The sequence below is a fragment of the Salvelinus sp. IW2-2015 genome, linkage group LG33, assembly GCF_002910315.2.
Source record: "Salvelinus sp. IW2-2015 linkage group LG33, ASM291031v2, whole genome shotgun sequence".
Lineage (NCBI taxonomy): Eukaryota > Metazoa > Chordata > Actinopteri > Salmoniformes > Salmonidae > Salvelinus > Salvelinus sp. IW2-2015.
In genome coordinates, this window is record NC_036872.1 from 8,020,244 (window position 1) to 8,039,636 (window position 19,393).

General features: G+C 44.3%; 1 protein-coding gene across 1 annotated transcript in view; it reads right to left on the reverse strand.

The window, feature by feature from the left end:
- The window catches only part of LOC111958126 (calmodulin-regulated spectrin-associated protein 2-like), a 72,592-nt gene that overhangs the window by 49,742 nt on the left and 3,457 nt on the right, over positions 1–19,393 (reverse strand). Inside the window, 5 exon segments of the mRNA XM_070437022.1 lie at positions 9,748–9,764; positions 9,767–9,829; positions 9,832–9,852; positions 9,855–9,986; positions 9,989–10,000. Of these exon segments, the coding sequence (XP_070293123.1) occupies positions 9,748–9,764; positions 9,767–9,829; positions 9,832–9,852; positions 9,855–9,986; positions 9,989–10,000 (245 nt within the window).

Sequence of the window (19,393 nt, forward strand, 5' to 3'; positions counted from 1 at the left end):
TGTGGTGTGTGGTGTGTGGTGTGTGTGTGGTACAGCTCAGAGGAAAGGCCATTTCAGCTGAACATACTGAACATAACCAGTAGTGACAGACAGACACTACCGCTCCCTCAGCAAAGATACACCGTCAGAGACAAAGAAGACACCCGTCAGATACAGAGAGACACCGTCAGATACAAAGAGACCACCGTCAGATACAAAGAGACAACCGTCAGAGACAAAAGATACACCGTCAGAGACAAAGATACACCGTCAGATACAAGATACACCTCAAGACAGATACACCGTCAGAGACAAAGACTACTAACCGTCAGAGAAAGATACACGTCAGTAACAGAACACCCGTCAGAGACAAAGATCGACCTGTCAGATACAATAGATACACGTCCAGAGCAAGAACACGTCAGAGACAAGAACACCGTCAGAGACAAAGAGACACAGATCAGCAAGAGAACAGAGATACAGAACGTCAGATACAAAGACACACTCAGTACAAAGAGACAGACCGTCAGAGACAAGATACACCGTCAGAGACAAAGGATCACATCGTCAAAACAAAAGAACACCGTCAAGACAAATCAGAGACAAAGATACACCGTCAGATACAAAGATACACCGTCAGAGACAAAGATACACCGTCAGAGACAAAGATACACCGTCAGAGACAAAGATATATACTGACAATAAAAACAGCCACAACTGCGGACATCCACAGAGGTCAGGGTGACATATGATGCACTGTATTGCATCTATGACTACAGCCATATCTGTTCTCCTGGTTATAGCTCTCACTCTGAGCTTTAAGACACACGGGGGGCTGCAGCTCAAAAGTCTGAAAAGGTGTACCCTCTTTGTCTCTGTTTCCACTACTGGAACGGTGAAAGCTTATTCAAAAGTAGGCCTTCATTCACCATAATGACTTCACCTATTACAGGTGAAGGAAAAGAGACAAATAGAGGAGGGCCCTTTAGACTATTGAGATGTGCCCCTGAACATCACAAGGACAGAGATGGATGAAGGTCAGAGAGACGGATGCCCTTTGTTCCTTAGCCTACAGTTTATACATTATATTGCTCTGCTCTTAAGTAGTGGGACTGTCACTTATGCATGCCTCCAATGCTAATGTCATTACACAGATGGCTTTTCACACACATACTGAAAACGCTGCCTCGGCAGACAAATTCAATTACATCTCCTTCCCTCCCTATGCAGTCCTGCTCCCTGGTCTCATAGACGGCTTTCAGCACCTACAGAGGGTTGTGGATGGAACACTGTGGGTGTTTCTCAATATGCATACTGCCGTGCTCTGCGCACGCAAACTGTAGCACGGGATGTGTCCAAATCAAAGTATGCGAAACGGAGCAGGGAGGGGACTTCTAGGATGCGTACTCCGCTCGTACACATTTAGAAGCATGCATCGACACAAGCTTGAACGAAAAGTAGGGAGTAGAGACATGAGGCAACCAATTTCTTGAAATCAATCAATTATTTGAGCTGAAAGCGAGAGAAAAACTCAAGACTTGGGAATTAAATGTTGCCCATTCACATCTCATGCCTGACTACAATATTTTATCTTGAAAACGTTAATAAATACATTCGGTGTTCATTTTGGTATGTTTACCTGCTTACAATACCCACTGTAGTGTGCGTAGATTGCAAGCCCATAGTAAGTCAGTAGGGCGAACTGGCTAGCTACTACTGTTAGCTAGCTAGCTAGCCATAAAGAATTGGATAACAAAGTTCTGCTTAACTAGCTGACGAGCTAGATTATTACGATTCACATGTAGCTAGCTGATAATTATTAAGTAAAACATTTGCTTTGTGTGTATTGTATCTTGTTTCGTCTCTATTGCCATTGTCCTGGCAGGAAAAAGGTTCAGTGAATGGGGAAGTGCAGCGTGCGTGAGGTAATACAGTAGGGGGAGATGCAGCGTGAGGTAATACAGTAGGGGGAGATGCAGCGTGAGGTAATACAGTAGGGGGAGATGCAGCGTGAGGTAATACAGTAGGGGGAGATGCAGCGTGCGTGAGGTAATACAGTAGGGGGAGATGCAGCGTGAGGTAATACAGTAGGGGAAGTGTGAGTGCTTCTCAAATGTAAGGTTTTATGTATTCTCCACAGACTCAAGAGAATGTCCTCGGAGAATGCTCTCGGAGCATGAGCGTGTGGAGTACGGTAGTATGCATATTGAGAAACACGCTGTGTCTCAAGACAAGAGGGCGGAATGAGGGCGAAGAGAGGGAACGAGAAGAAGAGAGAGAGAGAGAGAGGAGACGAGAGAGAGGAGCAGAGAGAGAGAGAGAGAGAGAAGAGAGAGACAGAGAGAGACAGAGAGAGAGAGAGAGAGCGAAGAGAGGCAGAGAGACGAGAGGAGGTGTGTGGTGTGCAATGTTGTTTTTCTATACAAGGTCTGCCAATATATATTGTTGCCTAGACTTGGTCTGAGACCCCACCCTCTATCGTACTGCAGGTGGAGCACCAGCCACGTGTTCCCCTTTCTCCACCTCTTCCATCCCCCTTTATCCTCTCTCATCTACTCTACAACCCCTATTCTCCCCTCACAGATGGATCACATACACCCATTCCCCCATCCTTCTTCTGGAGCACAGATGTAATCCGCTCTCCGATCTCTCCTATACACTGTCCATACTCGCTGTCCGGCCTGTCATCTCATCCCCATACACAGATATTATTATACGCCTCCTCCTCCCTCCCTCCTCCCTCCCCGTCCCCTCTCCTCCCTCCCTCCCCTCTCCCTCCTCCCCCCTCCGCTTCTCTCGACCCTCCCTCCCTCCTCTACCGTGGAGCTAACCAAGTAGTAGCCCTTATCCTCAACCATTCTCTTTTCCTTTCATCTGACAGACCTCCACAATCCCCCTTCCCCGCCCTCTCTCTTCAAGCACAGTCCTTCCCTCCTTCCTCCCTGGACCCCAGCGCAAGAGGCAGCCCCCTATACCCCTCATTCTCACTCCCCCTCTCTATTCATCCGACAGTCTGCCAGCTGCCCCTCTCCCATCTCCTCCTCTTGCTGTCCTCCTCTTTGACATACTGTATCCGCCCTTCCGACCTGGACCTGTGCCAAGTAGCGGTGCGTGAAAAATAACGGCGAGGTCATCATTTCTCCTCATATGAGCCATAAACCCAATACAGCAATTCTCTGGGCGAATTTATCTGCACTAAACTTCACAGACTGCTGAGTCTACACATACAACACTCTCACTCCTATGGGGATCCCACCTATACTGAAGAGGTTGTGCATTTGTAAGGGACAATGGGGGTGGTGGTGGTGTAAACGGTATACTGTGTCTGTGTGTGTGTGTCAGTCCCTGCATGTGTCAGGAAGGATCTACAGGCTCGTAAATTAACTGGCTGTGGGTTTGTTGCCGATGAAGGTCATTCCCTGTTTACACCCTCTTTACACATACAGTATAGGCTCCATTTGTCTGCTTAAACATATCGACTAAAGCTGCCTGCTTAATCAGATACCCACCTATACACAACCGCAAGCACACTCTCTCACACACACACAACACACCCACACCCAACACACACCACACAACACACACCACACACACACACACACACACACACACACACACACAACACACACAACACCACACACACACACCACACAACACACAGTACACACAAACACAACAACACAATTTGTTGTAAATCGCTTGTTCCTGATACTAATAGAGGACGGGAGGAATACGTCAAACTAAGAGTCCCCCCTCCATCTCGCCACCTCATCACACTTGAGCGACTACTTCAATTGATCAAATCTTCAACGTAGTGAACTAGTGACTTTGTGTTATCCTCTAGACATGTGTGTTAGAGACAGAGGCCGTGTCTACACTTGACACTTACATGCGACTTCTGCTATCAGAATATGAAGACCGCATTGAAAAGACGCACAAAAGTTGCTTGTGGTCTGATTGTGTTCACATCCGGCTGACCACCACAGAAGGTGGTCAGGTAAGCATTGTGTGCGGATTTCTCCTCAGTCTTGATTAGAGGTCCACCGATTATGATTTTTCTACGGCGATACCGATACTGATTATTGGCGGACCAAAAAAAGCCGATACCGATTAATCGGCCGATTTTTTAAAAATAAATGTATTTATTTGTAATAATGACAATTACAACAATACTGAATGAACACTTTTATTTCAACTTAATATAATACATCAATAAAATAAATTTCGCCTCAAATAAATAATGAAACATGTTCAATTTGGTTTAAATAATGCAAAAACAAAGTGTTGGAGAAGAAAGTAAAAGTGCCATGTAAAAAAGCTAACATTTAAGTTCCTTGCTCAGAACATGAGAACATATGAAAGCTGGTGGTTCCTTTTAACATGAGTCTTCAATATTCCCAGGTAAGAAGTTTTAGGTTGTAGTTATTATAGGAATTATAGGACTATTTCTCTCTATACCATTTGTATTTCATATACCTTTGACTATTGGATGTTCTTATAGGCACTTTGGTATTGCCAGTGTAACAGTATAGCTTCCGTCCTTCTCCTCGCCCCTACCTGGGCTCGAACCAGTAACACATCGACAACAGCCACCCTCGAAGCATTGTTACCCATCGCTCCACAAAAGCCGTGGCCCTTGCAGAGCAAGGGAAACAACTACTTCAAGGTCTCAGAGCGAGTGACGTCACCGATTGAAACGCTATTAGCGCGCACCCCGCTAACTAGCTAGCCATTTCACACCGGTTACACCAGCCTAATCTCGGGAGTTGATAGGCTTGAATTCATAAACAGCTCAATGCTTGAAGCACAGCGATGAGCTGCTGGCAAACGCATGAAAGTGCTGTTTGAATGAATGCTTACGAGCCTGCTGCTGCCTACCACCACTCAGTCAGACTGCTCTATCAAATATCAAATCATAGACTTAATTATAAAATAATAACACACAGAAATACGAGCCTTAGGTCATTAATATGGTCAAATCCGGAAACTATCAATTCGAAAACAAAACGTTTATTCTTTCAGTGAAATACGGAACCGTTCCGTATTTTATCTAACGGGTGGCATCCATAAGTCAAAAAATTCCTGTTACATTGCACAACCTTCAATGTTATGTCATAATTACGTAAAATTGCGGCAAATTAGTTTGCAACGAGCCAGGCGGCCCAAACTGCTGCATACACCCTGACTCTGCGTGCAATGAACGCAAGAGAAGTGACACAATTTCCCTAGTTAAAAGAAATTCATGTTAGCAGGCAATATTAACTAAATATGCAGGTTTAAAAATATATATTTGTGTATTGATTTTAAGAAAGGTGATGATGTTTATGGTTAGGTACACATTGGTGCAACGACAGTGCTTTTTTCGCGAATGCACGTGTTAAATAACCGTTTGGCGAAGTAGGCTATGATTCAATGATAAATTAACAGGCACCGCATCGATTATATGCAACGCAGGACAAGCTAGATAAACCTAGTAATATCATCAACCATGTGTAGTTAACTAGTGATTATGTTAAGATTGATTGTTTTTTATAAGATACGTTTAATGCTAGCTAGCACCTTACCGTGGCTCCTTGCTGCACTCGCATAACAGGTAGTCAGCCTGCCACGCAGTCTCCTCGTGGAGTGCAATGTAATCGGCCATGATCGGTGTCCAAAAATGCCGATTACCGATTGTTATCAAAACTTGAAATCTGCCATAATTAATCGGCCATTCCGATTAATCGGCCGACCTCTAGTCTTGATGCAATTAGGCTACCAAAAGGTCATACAGTGGGCGAAGTCATCAGTACTCTGCCGACAAGTCTCCGGGAAAACGTGTGTTTTGGGACAAAGAGGCACCTTTCTCTTAAAACGTTGGAGGAAATAACAACTAGAGTGTGGGGAACGTGTTTGCTGGCCTCATAAAAGCTAGCCATCTAGCTAATAGTTAGAGAAATAGAGTTATGATTATCCATTTGCAATCCCTTTAGCTTTGCTTGCTAGCTTGCTGGCTAGCTACATACAGTAGGTTAGCTGGCTAGTTACCTATAGGGTTGGGCAATATAACGATAGTATAGGATATCGAAGATGATTGACAGCCATCGTTGACTGGCACCACACAGTAACGAGCTGACCGGGTAGCCCACAGCAAGGCCATGACAAGTGGCCTATTTCTTCGCTATAGCCTGAATAACCTATTTCAATAAATATGTTATAAACAGTGGACATTTTAGCATGTAAATCTTGATGGGGCAAACAAAAACATTTTTTTTTAGATGCATGCCAGAAAACCCACGACACAACACAACACTAAACAATACATGAATTGCACTATAACGGTGACAAATTGTGCCCACACACTGTTAGGGCCTACATAAAGCAGCAGAGTCCCAACAGCAGTCCCAACACCTTACCACTGCCACATAGCTGATATGTCTGACTTGCTTAAACAAATGTGGTTTCTCCTGACAATTGCGATGTACAAACTATGGCATAAGGGGACGATGAGCAGATAAGAGGCAATCCATAATTTCGATTAAGCGAGCTAGGACGGACGTAGTCGATATAACTATTTGTTCAGCCCTTTTGAAATGTACAGCAACAGAATTCAGAACATGCGCTATTCTTACAGTATTCTCCCTGTACACCAAGTCAGAACTGTAGGATAAATAAAGGGGGCATATAAGCAGACAATGAAAGCTCTTACAATATTTGATGATGACATTTCTCTAAAACAGGCTATAGACTACATGTGCACCACCAAGTCAGAACAGTAGGTAAAATTAGGAGGGGAAACGGGACCAAATTATTAGGGTGAGCTTATTAGGGGGTGAACAGCTTACTACACAACATACAGTATTACTTTCTTAGCTACAGCTTACATATATCCCTGGCATATTACATAATTTATGCGACAGCATAGAAGACATTTTTGGGCTCACCTTGTTGTGCTGTACTCACTTGAACAGGAAGGTGGCGCGGCAGTCCTTCTTGGGCAAATTTTGTCATCAAACTTTGTCATCAAAGTCTGGCATTCTCTGGATTTATGGTGCTTTCAAGACAACTGGCAACTTGGAAAAATACAAGGTCTTATCATGATGACGTCAGGGTTCTTCAGGTCGGAGCTCTAGAAAGAGGCCCAAGTTCCCAATTCCGAGTTGGATGACCGTTCAAAACGTATTTTCCCAGTCAGAGCTCGTTTTTTCCCAAGTTCCCAGTTGTCTTGAACCCATTGAAATCAGATTTCCCAGTTCTGAGTTTCCAGTTGTTTTGAGCGCGGCATAAATCATGATGATTGACACCATGGCCAATGTTGAATGTTAATCTGTTAAGCTTGGAAAAGAGACGCTGTAACCCAGAATTGGGACCACACACCCACTCCAATGAATAGCAGTCTAGTGATTGCTTTGCAATGCTTGCAGTTAGCCACTGATTCCTTCAAAACCACTCCTTGTTGAATTTGCGATTTCCAACTTTTTGTTTAATATTTATGTCCAATGGCCGATGAGCACCGACACGTTTTGCCAGTAGATTGTCGACTTGATTCAGGATGATGACTGCTAGCATGCTAGCTAAGATTTTGAAAGTATGACGTTGACATGATCAGTTCAATCAAAGCTGCTGTAGATATAATGTGATTTAATGTAATTTTATCTGTGACCAATGACCTTGAGCCTTTTTGGATGAGCACTTCTAATGTAACTCTATGGCAGCACCCAAGGGGCTTGAATATTCTAACTCTACCCATAGATTTAGCGGTGATGTAATGTCCCCATGAGTGACAGAACACTGAGCCAATCACGGCACAACTAGAGAACATTACCAACCCCTAAGCTCCGTATTTTCCACTGGCTGCCGCACCACCACAGAAAGCACTGAGCTAGGCTGAAACACCTGCATTTTGGAGCTGCCTTACTCAAGAAAGCAAAAAAGAGACCAAGTTTGTATACGACTTAATTAACTCAAATTTTGTAAAACATTTTTTTTACATTGTTTGCAAACTGATATGTGACACGTATTAATGACAAAATAACATGCAAAACAGGCAATTTGTTGCTAGAAAGGTGGGGCTCAAAACATGCTCTGAATGACTGGTCGCGACTGGTTATAAACAATGTACAGAATGCAAGAGAACAATGTAGACCGAGCTAAGATTTTCACCAAAGCAGCGCAAAATGTCTAGTCAAAAATATATATACATTTTTCTCTCTCAAATTCATATATCACAATGTTTTATGGGTACTTAATCATGATAGGACGAAGATTGACATCGCCCAACCCTAGTTAGCTACAGTAGTTAGCTACTGCCATCAAGTTGATAGACTATTAATCATTTTAAAAAGAGTACCGATTATTGTATGGGATCAATATACAAACGTTTGGAGAAAGATAACTTGAAAAAAACTATTTGATTGAGTAAATGTATTTATTGGTTTATTTTCATTTCGATAAGAGATGAAAATTAAATTAATTTAAGGTTATTTGTAAAAAAAAATATTAAAATTTGTGTCATTAGATTATGGGTGGGGGTCACAAAAAATGGGTGTAGACACATGATGTATTCGAAATTCCATGACCAGAACTTCATGATCATAATACAAAAACTGCATTAACTGTCAAGTCTAGACACGGCCAGAGAGAAGGAGACATAATAGAGAGGGGGGAGAGAAAGACGGCGGGCGAGAGAGAGAGACCGAGGAAAAGAGAGAGAAAGAAGGAAAGACCAAGGGAGGGAGCCAGAAAGTGCTGTTGAAGAGACAGAAAGAAAAGAAGAGAGATGGAGAAAGACAGAAATAACTTGATGATGAGATATGGAGGGAAGGAGAGCGAGATTAGGGAATGAAAGAGTCTGTGTGCCACAGCAGATAGGGCAATTGCGATTCTCCCAGAAAGAGAGCGGCAGAGACAGAGAGAGAGAGCGAGAGAGAGAGAGAACTGCAAACGCAGGTTCCCATTTCGTCAGCAGCTATGTTCAGTCTCTGAACTCATGATCCTCAACCACACAGTATTGGTTTAGAATAACTATTTCGTAACTGTTGACGCATTCCCTCACGGGAAGCTCACGGCATTCCCCTCATATCTAGCTATAATACATTCTTCAACGGATGATGATCAAATGAAAAGGACTGTAGATTTAAAAGGGCTGACTTTTAAGCCTTTCCTTTGCACATCAAAACAACTTTTTCAGAAGAAAGGCATTTTTACCTTGTACTATGTGACATAAGAGTACCGTCTGTCTGTCTGTCTGTAAGTGGTTTATCTTGGAAACCTGTCATTAGACTTGCTTTTGTCCTTTCCAAGAGACACCGCTGAGAATACTGTACTCACAGAGCCCTACCTTAGAGCACACACAAAGAGACAGAGATGAGTGAGTGAGTGAATGAGTGAGTGAGTGTAGTGATGAGTGAGTGAGTGAGTGAGTGAGTGAGGAATGAGTGAGTGAGTGAGTAAAGTGATGAGGTGATGAGGGTGAGTGGAGTGTGTGGTGTGTGTGTGTGTGTGTGTGTTGTGTGTGTGTGTGTGTGTTGGTGTGTGTAAGAGAGAAGGAGAAGGAAGAGAACGTAGAGAGATAAAAATGGGTTGAGAACCCAACAAAACCCAACCAGACCCTAATATTACACTCTTTACAATCATGTATGTGTGTGTGTGTGTGTGTGTGTGTGTGTGTCGTGGTGTGGGTGTGTGTTGGTGTGTGTGTGGTGTGTGTGTGTGTTGTGTGTGTGTGTGTGTGGTGTGTGTGTGTGTGTGTGTGTGTGTGTGTGTGTCCAGACAGCTCTTCATCCTCACCATATGTATGGGTGTCCGGTCAAGTCCCTCTCGTGACCAGGTCGGTCCTGGTCAGTGACGTACAGTCCCTTCTGTGCCAGGCCTGGATGATGGCGTTGTGTCCAGCAGAGGTTTGACAGCATCGCTGCGGAGGATGAGGCTCCCCGCCCGCAGTAGAGCTCTGCGGACAGCAGCAGCATGCCACAGGGGCTTCAGATGCTCCTGGCTGTACTGGTCCCTGTAGAAGGGGTCCACCAGTCCTCCGGGACCGCATCTGTGAAGGGAGACAAGAGGGGTTAGCCTGATACTTTCTTCTATTTATTGCTATCGTATCAATTCAGGCAATGTATCGCGATATGGATTTTTGTTCATATCGCCCAGTTCTAGGTACGGGTTAGTGTGGACATATGATAAACAGAGTTTCTCTGGCAGGTCATCTGTGGAGGACGTGAGGATAGGTGGGCTACATAAGTAACATTACAGTCAGCTCGTTTTGGGCTGCCCGTGGAGAGAGGGGAAACAGGTTAGTTGGGTGAAACAATAACTTGACATGACTGTACTGGCCCCCGCAGAATGAGTCCACTGTGACGGCAACAGGCGTGCCTGTGCGAGCCCCACTCTCCCATTGCACACATGCTTCTCTCACACACGGATCTTAGACATTCTCCATTGACGGCGTGCTTAAGAGTGTGTGTGTGTGTATATGCATTAGGCTCGGGCGGTATATCATTTATCTCCAGCAGAGGGCTCTAGCTACGCATCTCATTGGCAAACTTACGAGCTAAGTMGCTAGCTTCTTGCTTACAGCAGAGACAATCAATCCCCTCCTGGATCAAGATTGAGTTTTTTGTATTTGATTTATTTGTTACATTTGTAAAGAAATAGCGTCCTTTGTTGATGGTAACACCGTATACACCGGTATGGTACAGGAACGGTGTGTGTGTGTGTGTGAGTGAGACAGAGAGAGGCTATTCTTTGTCTGTTGACTCACATGCTAAATCTGATTTACTTTATCTTTATCTTCAAAATAGCCAGACACACACACACACACACACACTCACACACACAATAGACTTGTCTGCACTCAGGGACAAAGAGCACACCACTTTCTGCTCTTCTCTGGTATGTGCCATCACATGATGTGTCAAGGGGTCCCGAGAGTGTTTTTGAGGCAGAGAAAGGGGCGGATGAGGTTGAAAGTTGGGCTGGGATTTTATCACCATACTTGGGTGCCGATACAATATGTATTGCGATTCTCACGATTCTATATGTATTACGATTCGATACTATTGCGATTTGACGTTCCAAACATATTGCCCTGCTGCAGAGAGACAAATTTTCTGCAGAGAAAATTTGTTGTTGATCAGTCATGGAAATAAAAGTGCTGAAAACATGCTCACTATTTAAAGTGAAACAGACAGCATTTTAGCTAAATTAAATATGATTCAAATCTGTTCATATACACCCCCAGGAAGAATATGACTTTTTAAAAACATTTTCTGTCAAGCAAGGATTTAGACATGCTCATTTTCACATTTTCATCAATTCTTAGAATGCTTGGGAATTACGTATACTGTACTAGGGCATTTGTGAAAATTCTATAGCAGTACAGAGTGGGAAAGCAGCTGTGCGTTTGGACAATTAACTGCATTAAATAAAACCTGAACCGTCTGTCTCGTCCAGGACCAGAGTCGACGCAGACCGGTGCGCCAAAGCCAGTCAGAGCTACAGTAGGCCTTTGTTTGCCACGCAGGCCTGCCGTCATTCACTTTGAACTGGACTGTGTGTTTACAGGCAGTTGGACCTGCCGTCATTCACTTTGAACTGGACTGTGTGTTTACAGGCAGTTGGGCCTGCCGTCATTCACTTTGAACTGGACTGTGTGTTTACAGGCAGTAGGGCCTGCCATCATTCACTTTGAACTGGACTGTGTGTTTTACAGGCAGTTGGACCTGACATCATTCACTTTGAACGGACTCTGATTTTACAGCATAGGGACTGGCCATCATTCAACTATTAAACTGACTGCATGAGTTTACAGGCAGTTGGACCTGACATCATTCACTTTGAACTGGACTCTGTGTTTACAGGCAATTGCAACAGCGTGACTTTAGATCATTAGAACACACTCGTCAAAAGCCACAAAATAGACCTGAATGGATTTCTGCAAATATGTCAATACCGCTTGGGAGTCCTCTTACATTTGGGAACTTTACACAGTCTTATTGATCAAACAACCTCAATTATTCACATCAACAACAAAAATATCAAAATATAATGCTAGCCTGAGAAAGATGAGCTAAACTCTAACGAAGGAACAGTAGATAAACCCTCTCAAGCTTTTACAATTTGTTGGCCGTCAAAATTGCACTGATAAACGATGGGGAATTGTAGCCTCCTAGTCCTTCTGCAGCTTGCCTGCCAACAATGCATGTTTGTCCCAACCAAGCACCCAAAGCTAATTGGCAAGCTTGCTAGCTAGCTACTTCCAGACACAAATGAGAGAACACCCCACTCTGACCATTTTACTCTCCATAGCAGAGCTGGTTAGGCTGTTTACATGTTATCTAGATCATTCGTGACTAACTATTACTTTCTTTGCCTACGTTTACTGACACCGGTCAGTCATATTCATTGGGTGTAACGTTAGTAAATTCATCAGTTATTCTGCGCTCTGGCACACTCAGATGAGAGTACTCTGAAATTGGAGTAGATAGCGAGAGTGAATTTGTGTTATCCAGTTAGCCATATGCTAACCGGATAACAGTCGTTCAGGTTCTTGCTAGCTAACCAAATGACACCTGCATCTCTAGCTGTGTATAGCCGCTGAAAAACAATATGAGGGGAAAAAGTCAGTCACTCACCCACTCCAATGACATGAATGACATGACATCCTCCTAGCAGCTAGCTAGCTAACGTTAGGGTCCATGTTTTTAGCTTGCTACATAAATAGATGTGCTAGCCTATTAGCCACGTTATGACTGACTTGTGATCATTGCTAGTTTGATTGTATTGACATTCCCAGTCTTAGTTATATTTGTCCATTTTGTCCAAAATATTGAGCCATTGAAACTGAAACAGTGCATCCCAAATGGAGGCAACAAACAATGTACCAGGCCAGCTGTGATTTACAACCTGATAGCAATACATTTTGGACTACCAAGAAATGTATTGGTAAATGATATTAATCATGCATTGAACCGCATCCATCTACTCTGGAAACAATGCCTTTGTGTACGCCATGGAATGTTGAGTCAAATAGAACATATATTTTTTTAAACCTCTTATAAAGTTGGTTTTGTCGCATAAACTGGGAATTTGATATGTTTTACTGATATTATGATTGTCTGTTTCTTTCATATCTGCAAAGTAGTTAAAACTCTGTCAGTTCCACTTTAAAAAGAAGATGAAGAACGAGCTATAGGATGAAAAATACCAGCATTTTGACACAGGTACAGCCAACTAGCGCTAGCTAACGCTACCTAGCAAGAAAACGTTTTCAAAATTATTATATATTTTTTGACTAATCTATATAATATTGTCTGTACCTGTATCGATTTCCCACCATCTCTAGTTGAAAGGGTGCGTATGGGGTAATGAGGGCGTTTGTGGTGTGTGTTTGTGTGTGCGTGAGGTCATTTCCCCTCGCCATGGCTGTGAATCACAGGCACAAACAGGGGGAAACAGGAGACAGGGCAGGCATCTTAAACGTGTATGATTACATATTTGTGATCATTTCTGAGTGGTCCCTGCAGCGTACCATCGCAAATATGTGATTGAAACAGTAGTAACAGAACATTTGATGTAACAAACGCATCTAAACAGCATTGTTGTCTGAAAAGCACCTAAACAATATCTTGTACTGATGGGAAATAAAAGGTCTTTACAACTTTATTTCTCAATTTCACCTTTTATTGTTTAGAAAAGAGACGCCTTTCAGCCAAGCTAACAACAGCTAAATAAAGCTAAATCTTTATGATGGCAGCCATGTTTGTTTATGTTTGACAAGCGATACCTCCCTAATCCCAGAATTCCATTCACTATAAGTAGAGAGCTTTTTATGTCTCTATTTTGGTTTGGTCAGGGTGTGATTTGGGTGGGCATTCTATGTTCTTTTTTCTATGTTTTGTATTTCTTTGTTTTGGCCGGGTATGGTTCTCAATCAGGGACAGCTGACTATCGTTGTCTCTGATTGGGAACCATACTTACGTAGCCTTTTCCCACCTGTGTTTTGTGGGTAGTTATTTTCTGTTTTGTGTTTCTGCACCTGACAGAACTGTTCGTTGTCGTTTTGCTCTTTGTTATTTTGTTCAAGTGTTTTTTGAAAAGAAATCATAAACACTTACCACGCTGCGCTTTGGTCCACTCCTTCATCCAACGACCGTTACAGAACTACCCACCACAAACGGACCAAGCAGCGTGGTATGGAGGAGCAGAGGGTTCAGGACTGCTGGACATGGGAGGACATATTGGACGGACAGGGACACTGGAGACGGGCTGGAGAATATCGCCGTCCGAAAGAAGAACTGGAGGCAGCTGAAGCTGAGAGGCGGTGATATGAGGCAAGGCAGCGCAGCAGGCACGAGAGGCAGCCCCCCAAAAAATTGGGAGGGGGGTGGCACACGGGGAGATTGGCGGAGTCAGGCGATAGACCTGAGCCAACTCCCCGTGCTTTCCGGAAGCAGCGTGGTACTGGTCAGGCACCGTGTTATGCGGTAAAGCGCATGGTGTCTCCAGTGCGCGCTCATAGCCCGGAGCGCTATATGCCAGCCCCCCGCAAGTGCCATGCGAGAGTGGGCATCCAGCTAGGGCGGATTGTGCCAGCTCAGCGCGCCCGTTTCGGCCCAGGGTATCCTGCGCCGACTCTGCGTACTGTGTCTCCGGGGCGCTGGGATGGTTTAGTTCGTCCGATGCCTGCGCTCCGCCCGTGCCGGGCTAAAGTGGGCATTGAGCCAAATGGAGAGGTGCGAGTGGTAAGCACCAGTTCTRCAGTGCTCCCCCACAGCCCGGTTCGACCTGTGCCTGCACTCTGGAGGGGCCGGGCTAAAGTGGGCATTCAGCCTGGAGGAGTGGTGCCAAGGCTGCGCACCAGGGCTCCAGTGCTCCCCCACAGCCCAGTTCATCCGGTGCCTCATCTACGCACCAGGCCTCCTGTAGTTCTCCCCAGCCTGGTGGGCCCTGTGGCAGCCCCACCCACCAGGCTGTCTCTGCGTCTCCTCCCTCCAGAGTCTTCCTCCAGTCCGGAGCCTCCAGTGTCGCGCTCCAGTCCGGAGCCTCCAGAGTTGCGCTCCAGTCCGGAGCCTCTAGAGTCGCCCTCCAGTCCGGAGCCTCCAGCGACGCCCTCCAGTCCGGAGCCTCCAGTGTCGCCCTCCAGTCCGGAGCCTCCAGAGGCGCCCTCCAGTCCGGAGCCTCCAGTGTCGCCCTCCAGTCCGYAGCCTCCAGAGGCGCCCTCCAGTCCGGAGCCTCCAGCGACGCCCTCCAGTCCGGAGCTCCCAATGAGGCTARGAGTGTCCCCAGTCCAGAGTCGGCGGCGAGGGTCCCCGCTCTAGAGGCGCCACCTAAGTGGGCCGAGCCAGAGGTGGAGCGGTGTCTACGTCCCGCACCAGAGCCACCACCGTGGAGCAATGCCCACCCAGACCCTCCCCTATGGGTTCAGGTTTTGCGCGGCCAGAGTCCGCACCTTTGGGGGGGGGGGGGGTACTGTCACGCCCTGACCGAAGAGAGCTTCTTATGTCTCTATTTTGGTTTGGTCAGGGTGTGATTTGGGTGGGCATTCTATGTTKTTTTTTCTATGTTTTGTATTTCMTTGRTTTGGCCGGGTATGGTTCTCAATCAGGGACAGCTGACTATCGTTGTCTCTGATTGGGAACCATACTTAGGTAGCCTTTTCCCACCTGTGTTTTGTGGGTAGTTCTGTTTTGTGTTTCTGCACCTGACAGAACTGTTCGTTGTCGTTTTGCTCTTTGTTATTTTGTTCAAGTGTTTTTTGAAAATAAATCATGAACACTTACCACGCTGCGCTTTGGTCCACACCTTCTTCATCCGACGACCGTTACAGTGCCCATTGCCCGAAAAATATTAACTTAGTTTGGCCACTTTTCAGCATTTTATAAATCTTCTATGTACTTGTTACATTGTATACAAGAACCGGATCGCTTAACTTGACAAGTAATTTACAGTTTTTGACTAATCACAAAGCAAATAAAATGCTATAACCTCACAGATCATCACACCAAATACAAGCCTACAGCCTAGCCTAACCATAGCGCGAAAGCTAAAAAGGGTTGCCAGATATGGATTAAACTATTTTAGGTGGGCTTGGAGAGGGGGGGGGGGTAATTTCATTTGTGGGGGATTTCAAGTCCATGGGGGGTAGAAATGGGGGAAGGTATCGTGGGGGGATATGATGCAGGAAATATTACTATGATGGGAGGCAAACACAGAAGTTTATAAGCTAAATAAAACCCCTGTTAAGGGGGTCTGAACTGGCAACCCTGAGTAACGATAGTTACAATCTAAGTCAGTCGATTGAACCATCTCTCCACTTTGTTTGTTATAACATCTTTGGTCTGACAGACGTTTACATGACAACCAGAATGCATTGTATGAAGTCAACAAACATGGCGCCACACATAGCTGGCATTTAGCTTAGCATTAGCTCATCATAATCAGTACAACCTTCCAAAATATATTTTACACACATCATTACAATCTATGTCACCAGTACTTGAAAACATGTGAATAAAACAGTAAATACTTTATGCTCCATACAGTGCATTCAGAGAAAGTATTCAGACCCCTTGACTTTTTCCAAATTTTGTTACATTCCAGCCTTATTCTAAAATAGATTAAATGATTTTTTATCCTCATCAATCTGCACACAACATCCCATAATGACTAAGCGAAAACAAGTTAAGACATTTTTGTGATTATATATATTTAAAAAAAAATCTGAAATACCTTATTTACATAAGTATTCAGACCCTTTGCTATGAGACTTGAAATTGAGCTCAGGTGCATCCTGTTTCCATTGATCATCTTTGAGATGTTTTCTACAACTTGATTGAAGTCCACCTGTGGAGAATTGATTGGACATGATTTGGAAAGGCACACACCTGTCTATATAAGGTCCCACAGTTGACAATGCATGTCAGAGCAAAAACCAAGGTCGAAGGAATTGTCCGTAGAGCTCCGAGACAGAATTGTGTCGAGGCACAGATCTGGGGAAGGATACCAAAACCTTTCTGCAGCATTGAAGGTCCCTAAGAACACAGTCGCCTCCATCATTCTTAAATGGAAGAAGTTTGGAACCACCAAGACTCTTCCTAGAGCTGGCCGCCCAGCCAAACTGAGCAATCAGGGGAGAAGGGCCTTGGTCAGGAAGGCGCCCAAGAACAAGATGGTCATTCTGACAGAGCTCCAGTGTTCCTCTATGGAGATGGGAGAACCTTCCAGAAGGACAACTATCTCTGCAGCACTCCACCAATCAAGCCTTTATGGTAGAGTGGCCAGACAGAAGCCACATGACAGCCTGCTTGTAGTTTGCCAAAAGGCTCTCAGACCATGAGAAAAGATTCTCTGGTCTGATGAAACCAAGATTGAAATCTTTGGCCTGAATGCCAAGCATCACATCTGGAGGAAACCTGACACCATCCCTACAGTGAAGCATGGTGGTGGCAGCATCATGCTGTAGAGATGTTTTTCAGTGGCAGGGACTGGGAGACTAGTCAGGATCGAGGGAAAGCTAAACGGAGAAAAGTACAGAGAGATCTTTGATGAAAACCTGCTCCAGAGCGCTCAGGACCTCAGACTGGGGCAAAGGTTCACCTTCTAACAGGACAACGACCCTAAGCACACAGCCAAGACAACGCAGGAGTGGCATCGGGACAAGTCTCTGAATGTCCTTGAGTGGCTCAAGCAGAGCCCGGACTTGAACCCGATCTAACATCTCTGGAGAGACCTGAAAATAGCTGTGCAGCGACGCTCCCCCTCCACCTGACAGAGCTTGAGAGGATCTGCAGAGAAGATTGGAAGAAACTCCCCAAATGCAGGTCTGCCAAGCTTGTAGCGTCATACCCAAGAAGACTTGAGGCTGTAATCACTACCAAATGTGTTTCAACAAAGTACTAAGTAAAGGGTCTGAATACTTATGTTAATGTGTTATTATTTATTTATTTTTCATAAATTTGTTTTAAAATACTAAAACCCTTTTTTTGCTTTGTCATTCTGGGGAATTGTGTGTAGATTGATGAGGATAAAAAAAAAAAAACATTTTAGAATAAGGCCGTAACGTAACAAAATGTGGAAAAAGTCAAGGGGTCTGAATACTTTCCGAATGCACTGTACATACATACTGTGTGCTACAGTAGAAACGATAACACGATATACAGAAACTATAATGATAACGTAATAAGGCACTTACTTTGATAGGAACGCACACGTCCAAAGTTATTTTCTGACTGGAGATGCTCAAATGCCTGCATACTTGATCTGGGGAAACTCTGGGGAAGTGCTTAGGCTCTCCTCGAAGAGAGAAGTTTGTTCGGCCCAGCAAAGCCTCAAACAGAAATTGTCCGCAACAGTGAAATGGGCTTCTTCTTTGTGAATTAACGAGGAGGCAGAACACARCTCAATTCAAACTGTTGTTAGAAAATAAAACYTGTTTAAAAAATCCTTTGAAATGGACAAGTTGAAACATAGCCTATAGATAATTAGCAGGCAGCATGCCTTGGTTTGAGGCAGTGTAGGTTAACTCTCCTTTTGCATAACAATCCCACTTTGAACAGTGAGTGTATTCTGACATTACGCGCATAAAATCTGTCCAATAGGCTTCATTTGTTTTTGCCCGATTGAAAATGTATTCTGGTAGCAAAAAATATCATTTTTTAGGATATTATATCGATTCTATGACTCCAAGTATCGATGGTGATAAATCGTGATACATATAGAATAGSAATGCATATCATATCGGGACACCTAAGTATCGTGATAATATTGTARGACTTGGTAAAGCGAGAGTCCTATTAGCCTACACTCGGGAAGCTATTAAAGCCTACACAGGCTTTGATGCCTATGATTCTTTTTTTGAATGGAAAAGTAAACAAAGTTTGTAGGCTACTTTGTAAAGACAGAAAAGATGGGTTAACATTGTAGCCTAGTGAATGGAGAGGTCAGAGAGCTAGGCAGCCAGACACTTCCAAAGACGTYGGCTACTCGGCCTGGATGGTGGACTGGCGAAAAGGAACAGGGATGTGCAGCGGACACTGTAGCCTACTTGTATGAAAGGCAGAGACGTGTATTTTTACAGGAGGTTTAAAAAAAAATGGGGTTAAGGTTATAGTGTATAATTTCCGACATAAGTGAGGACTCTTCATCCCCTATCAGTAGATTACATTTCTTCCAAGMAGGGTTCAGAAGCTAATTTCTTATCCAGAAAGACGAAAGTGGGCTATTTCCGACAATGGCGGGGGTTTACCATTCCAACAACCACTTAACAGCCAGTCACTTTAACAGCTAGTCACAATAACTGTCTGTCCCCACTATAAAGTCCCCACTCCCCACTATAAAACCCCCTCATAACCCTGAGAGGGTGAACAAAAGCTCCTATGAGCCTCCTAAAACAGCACCAATGCAAAATACTGTAGTAACACAGTCTACTACACATCTT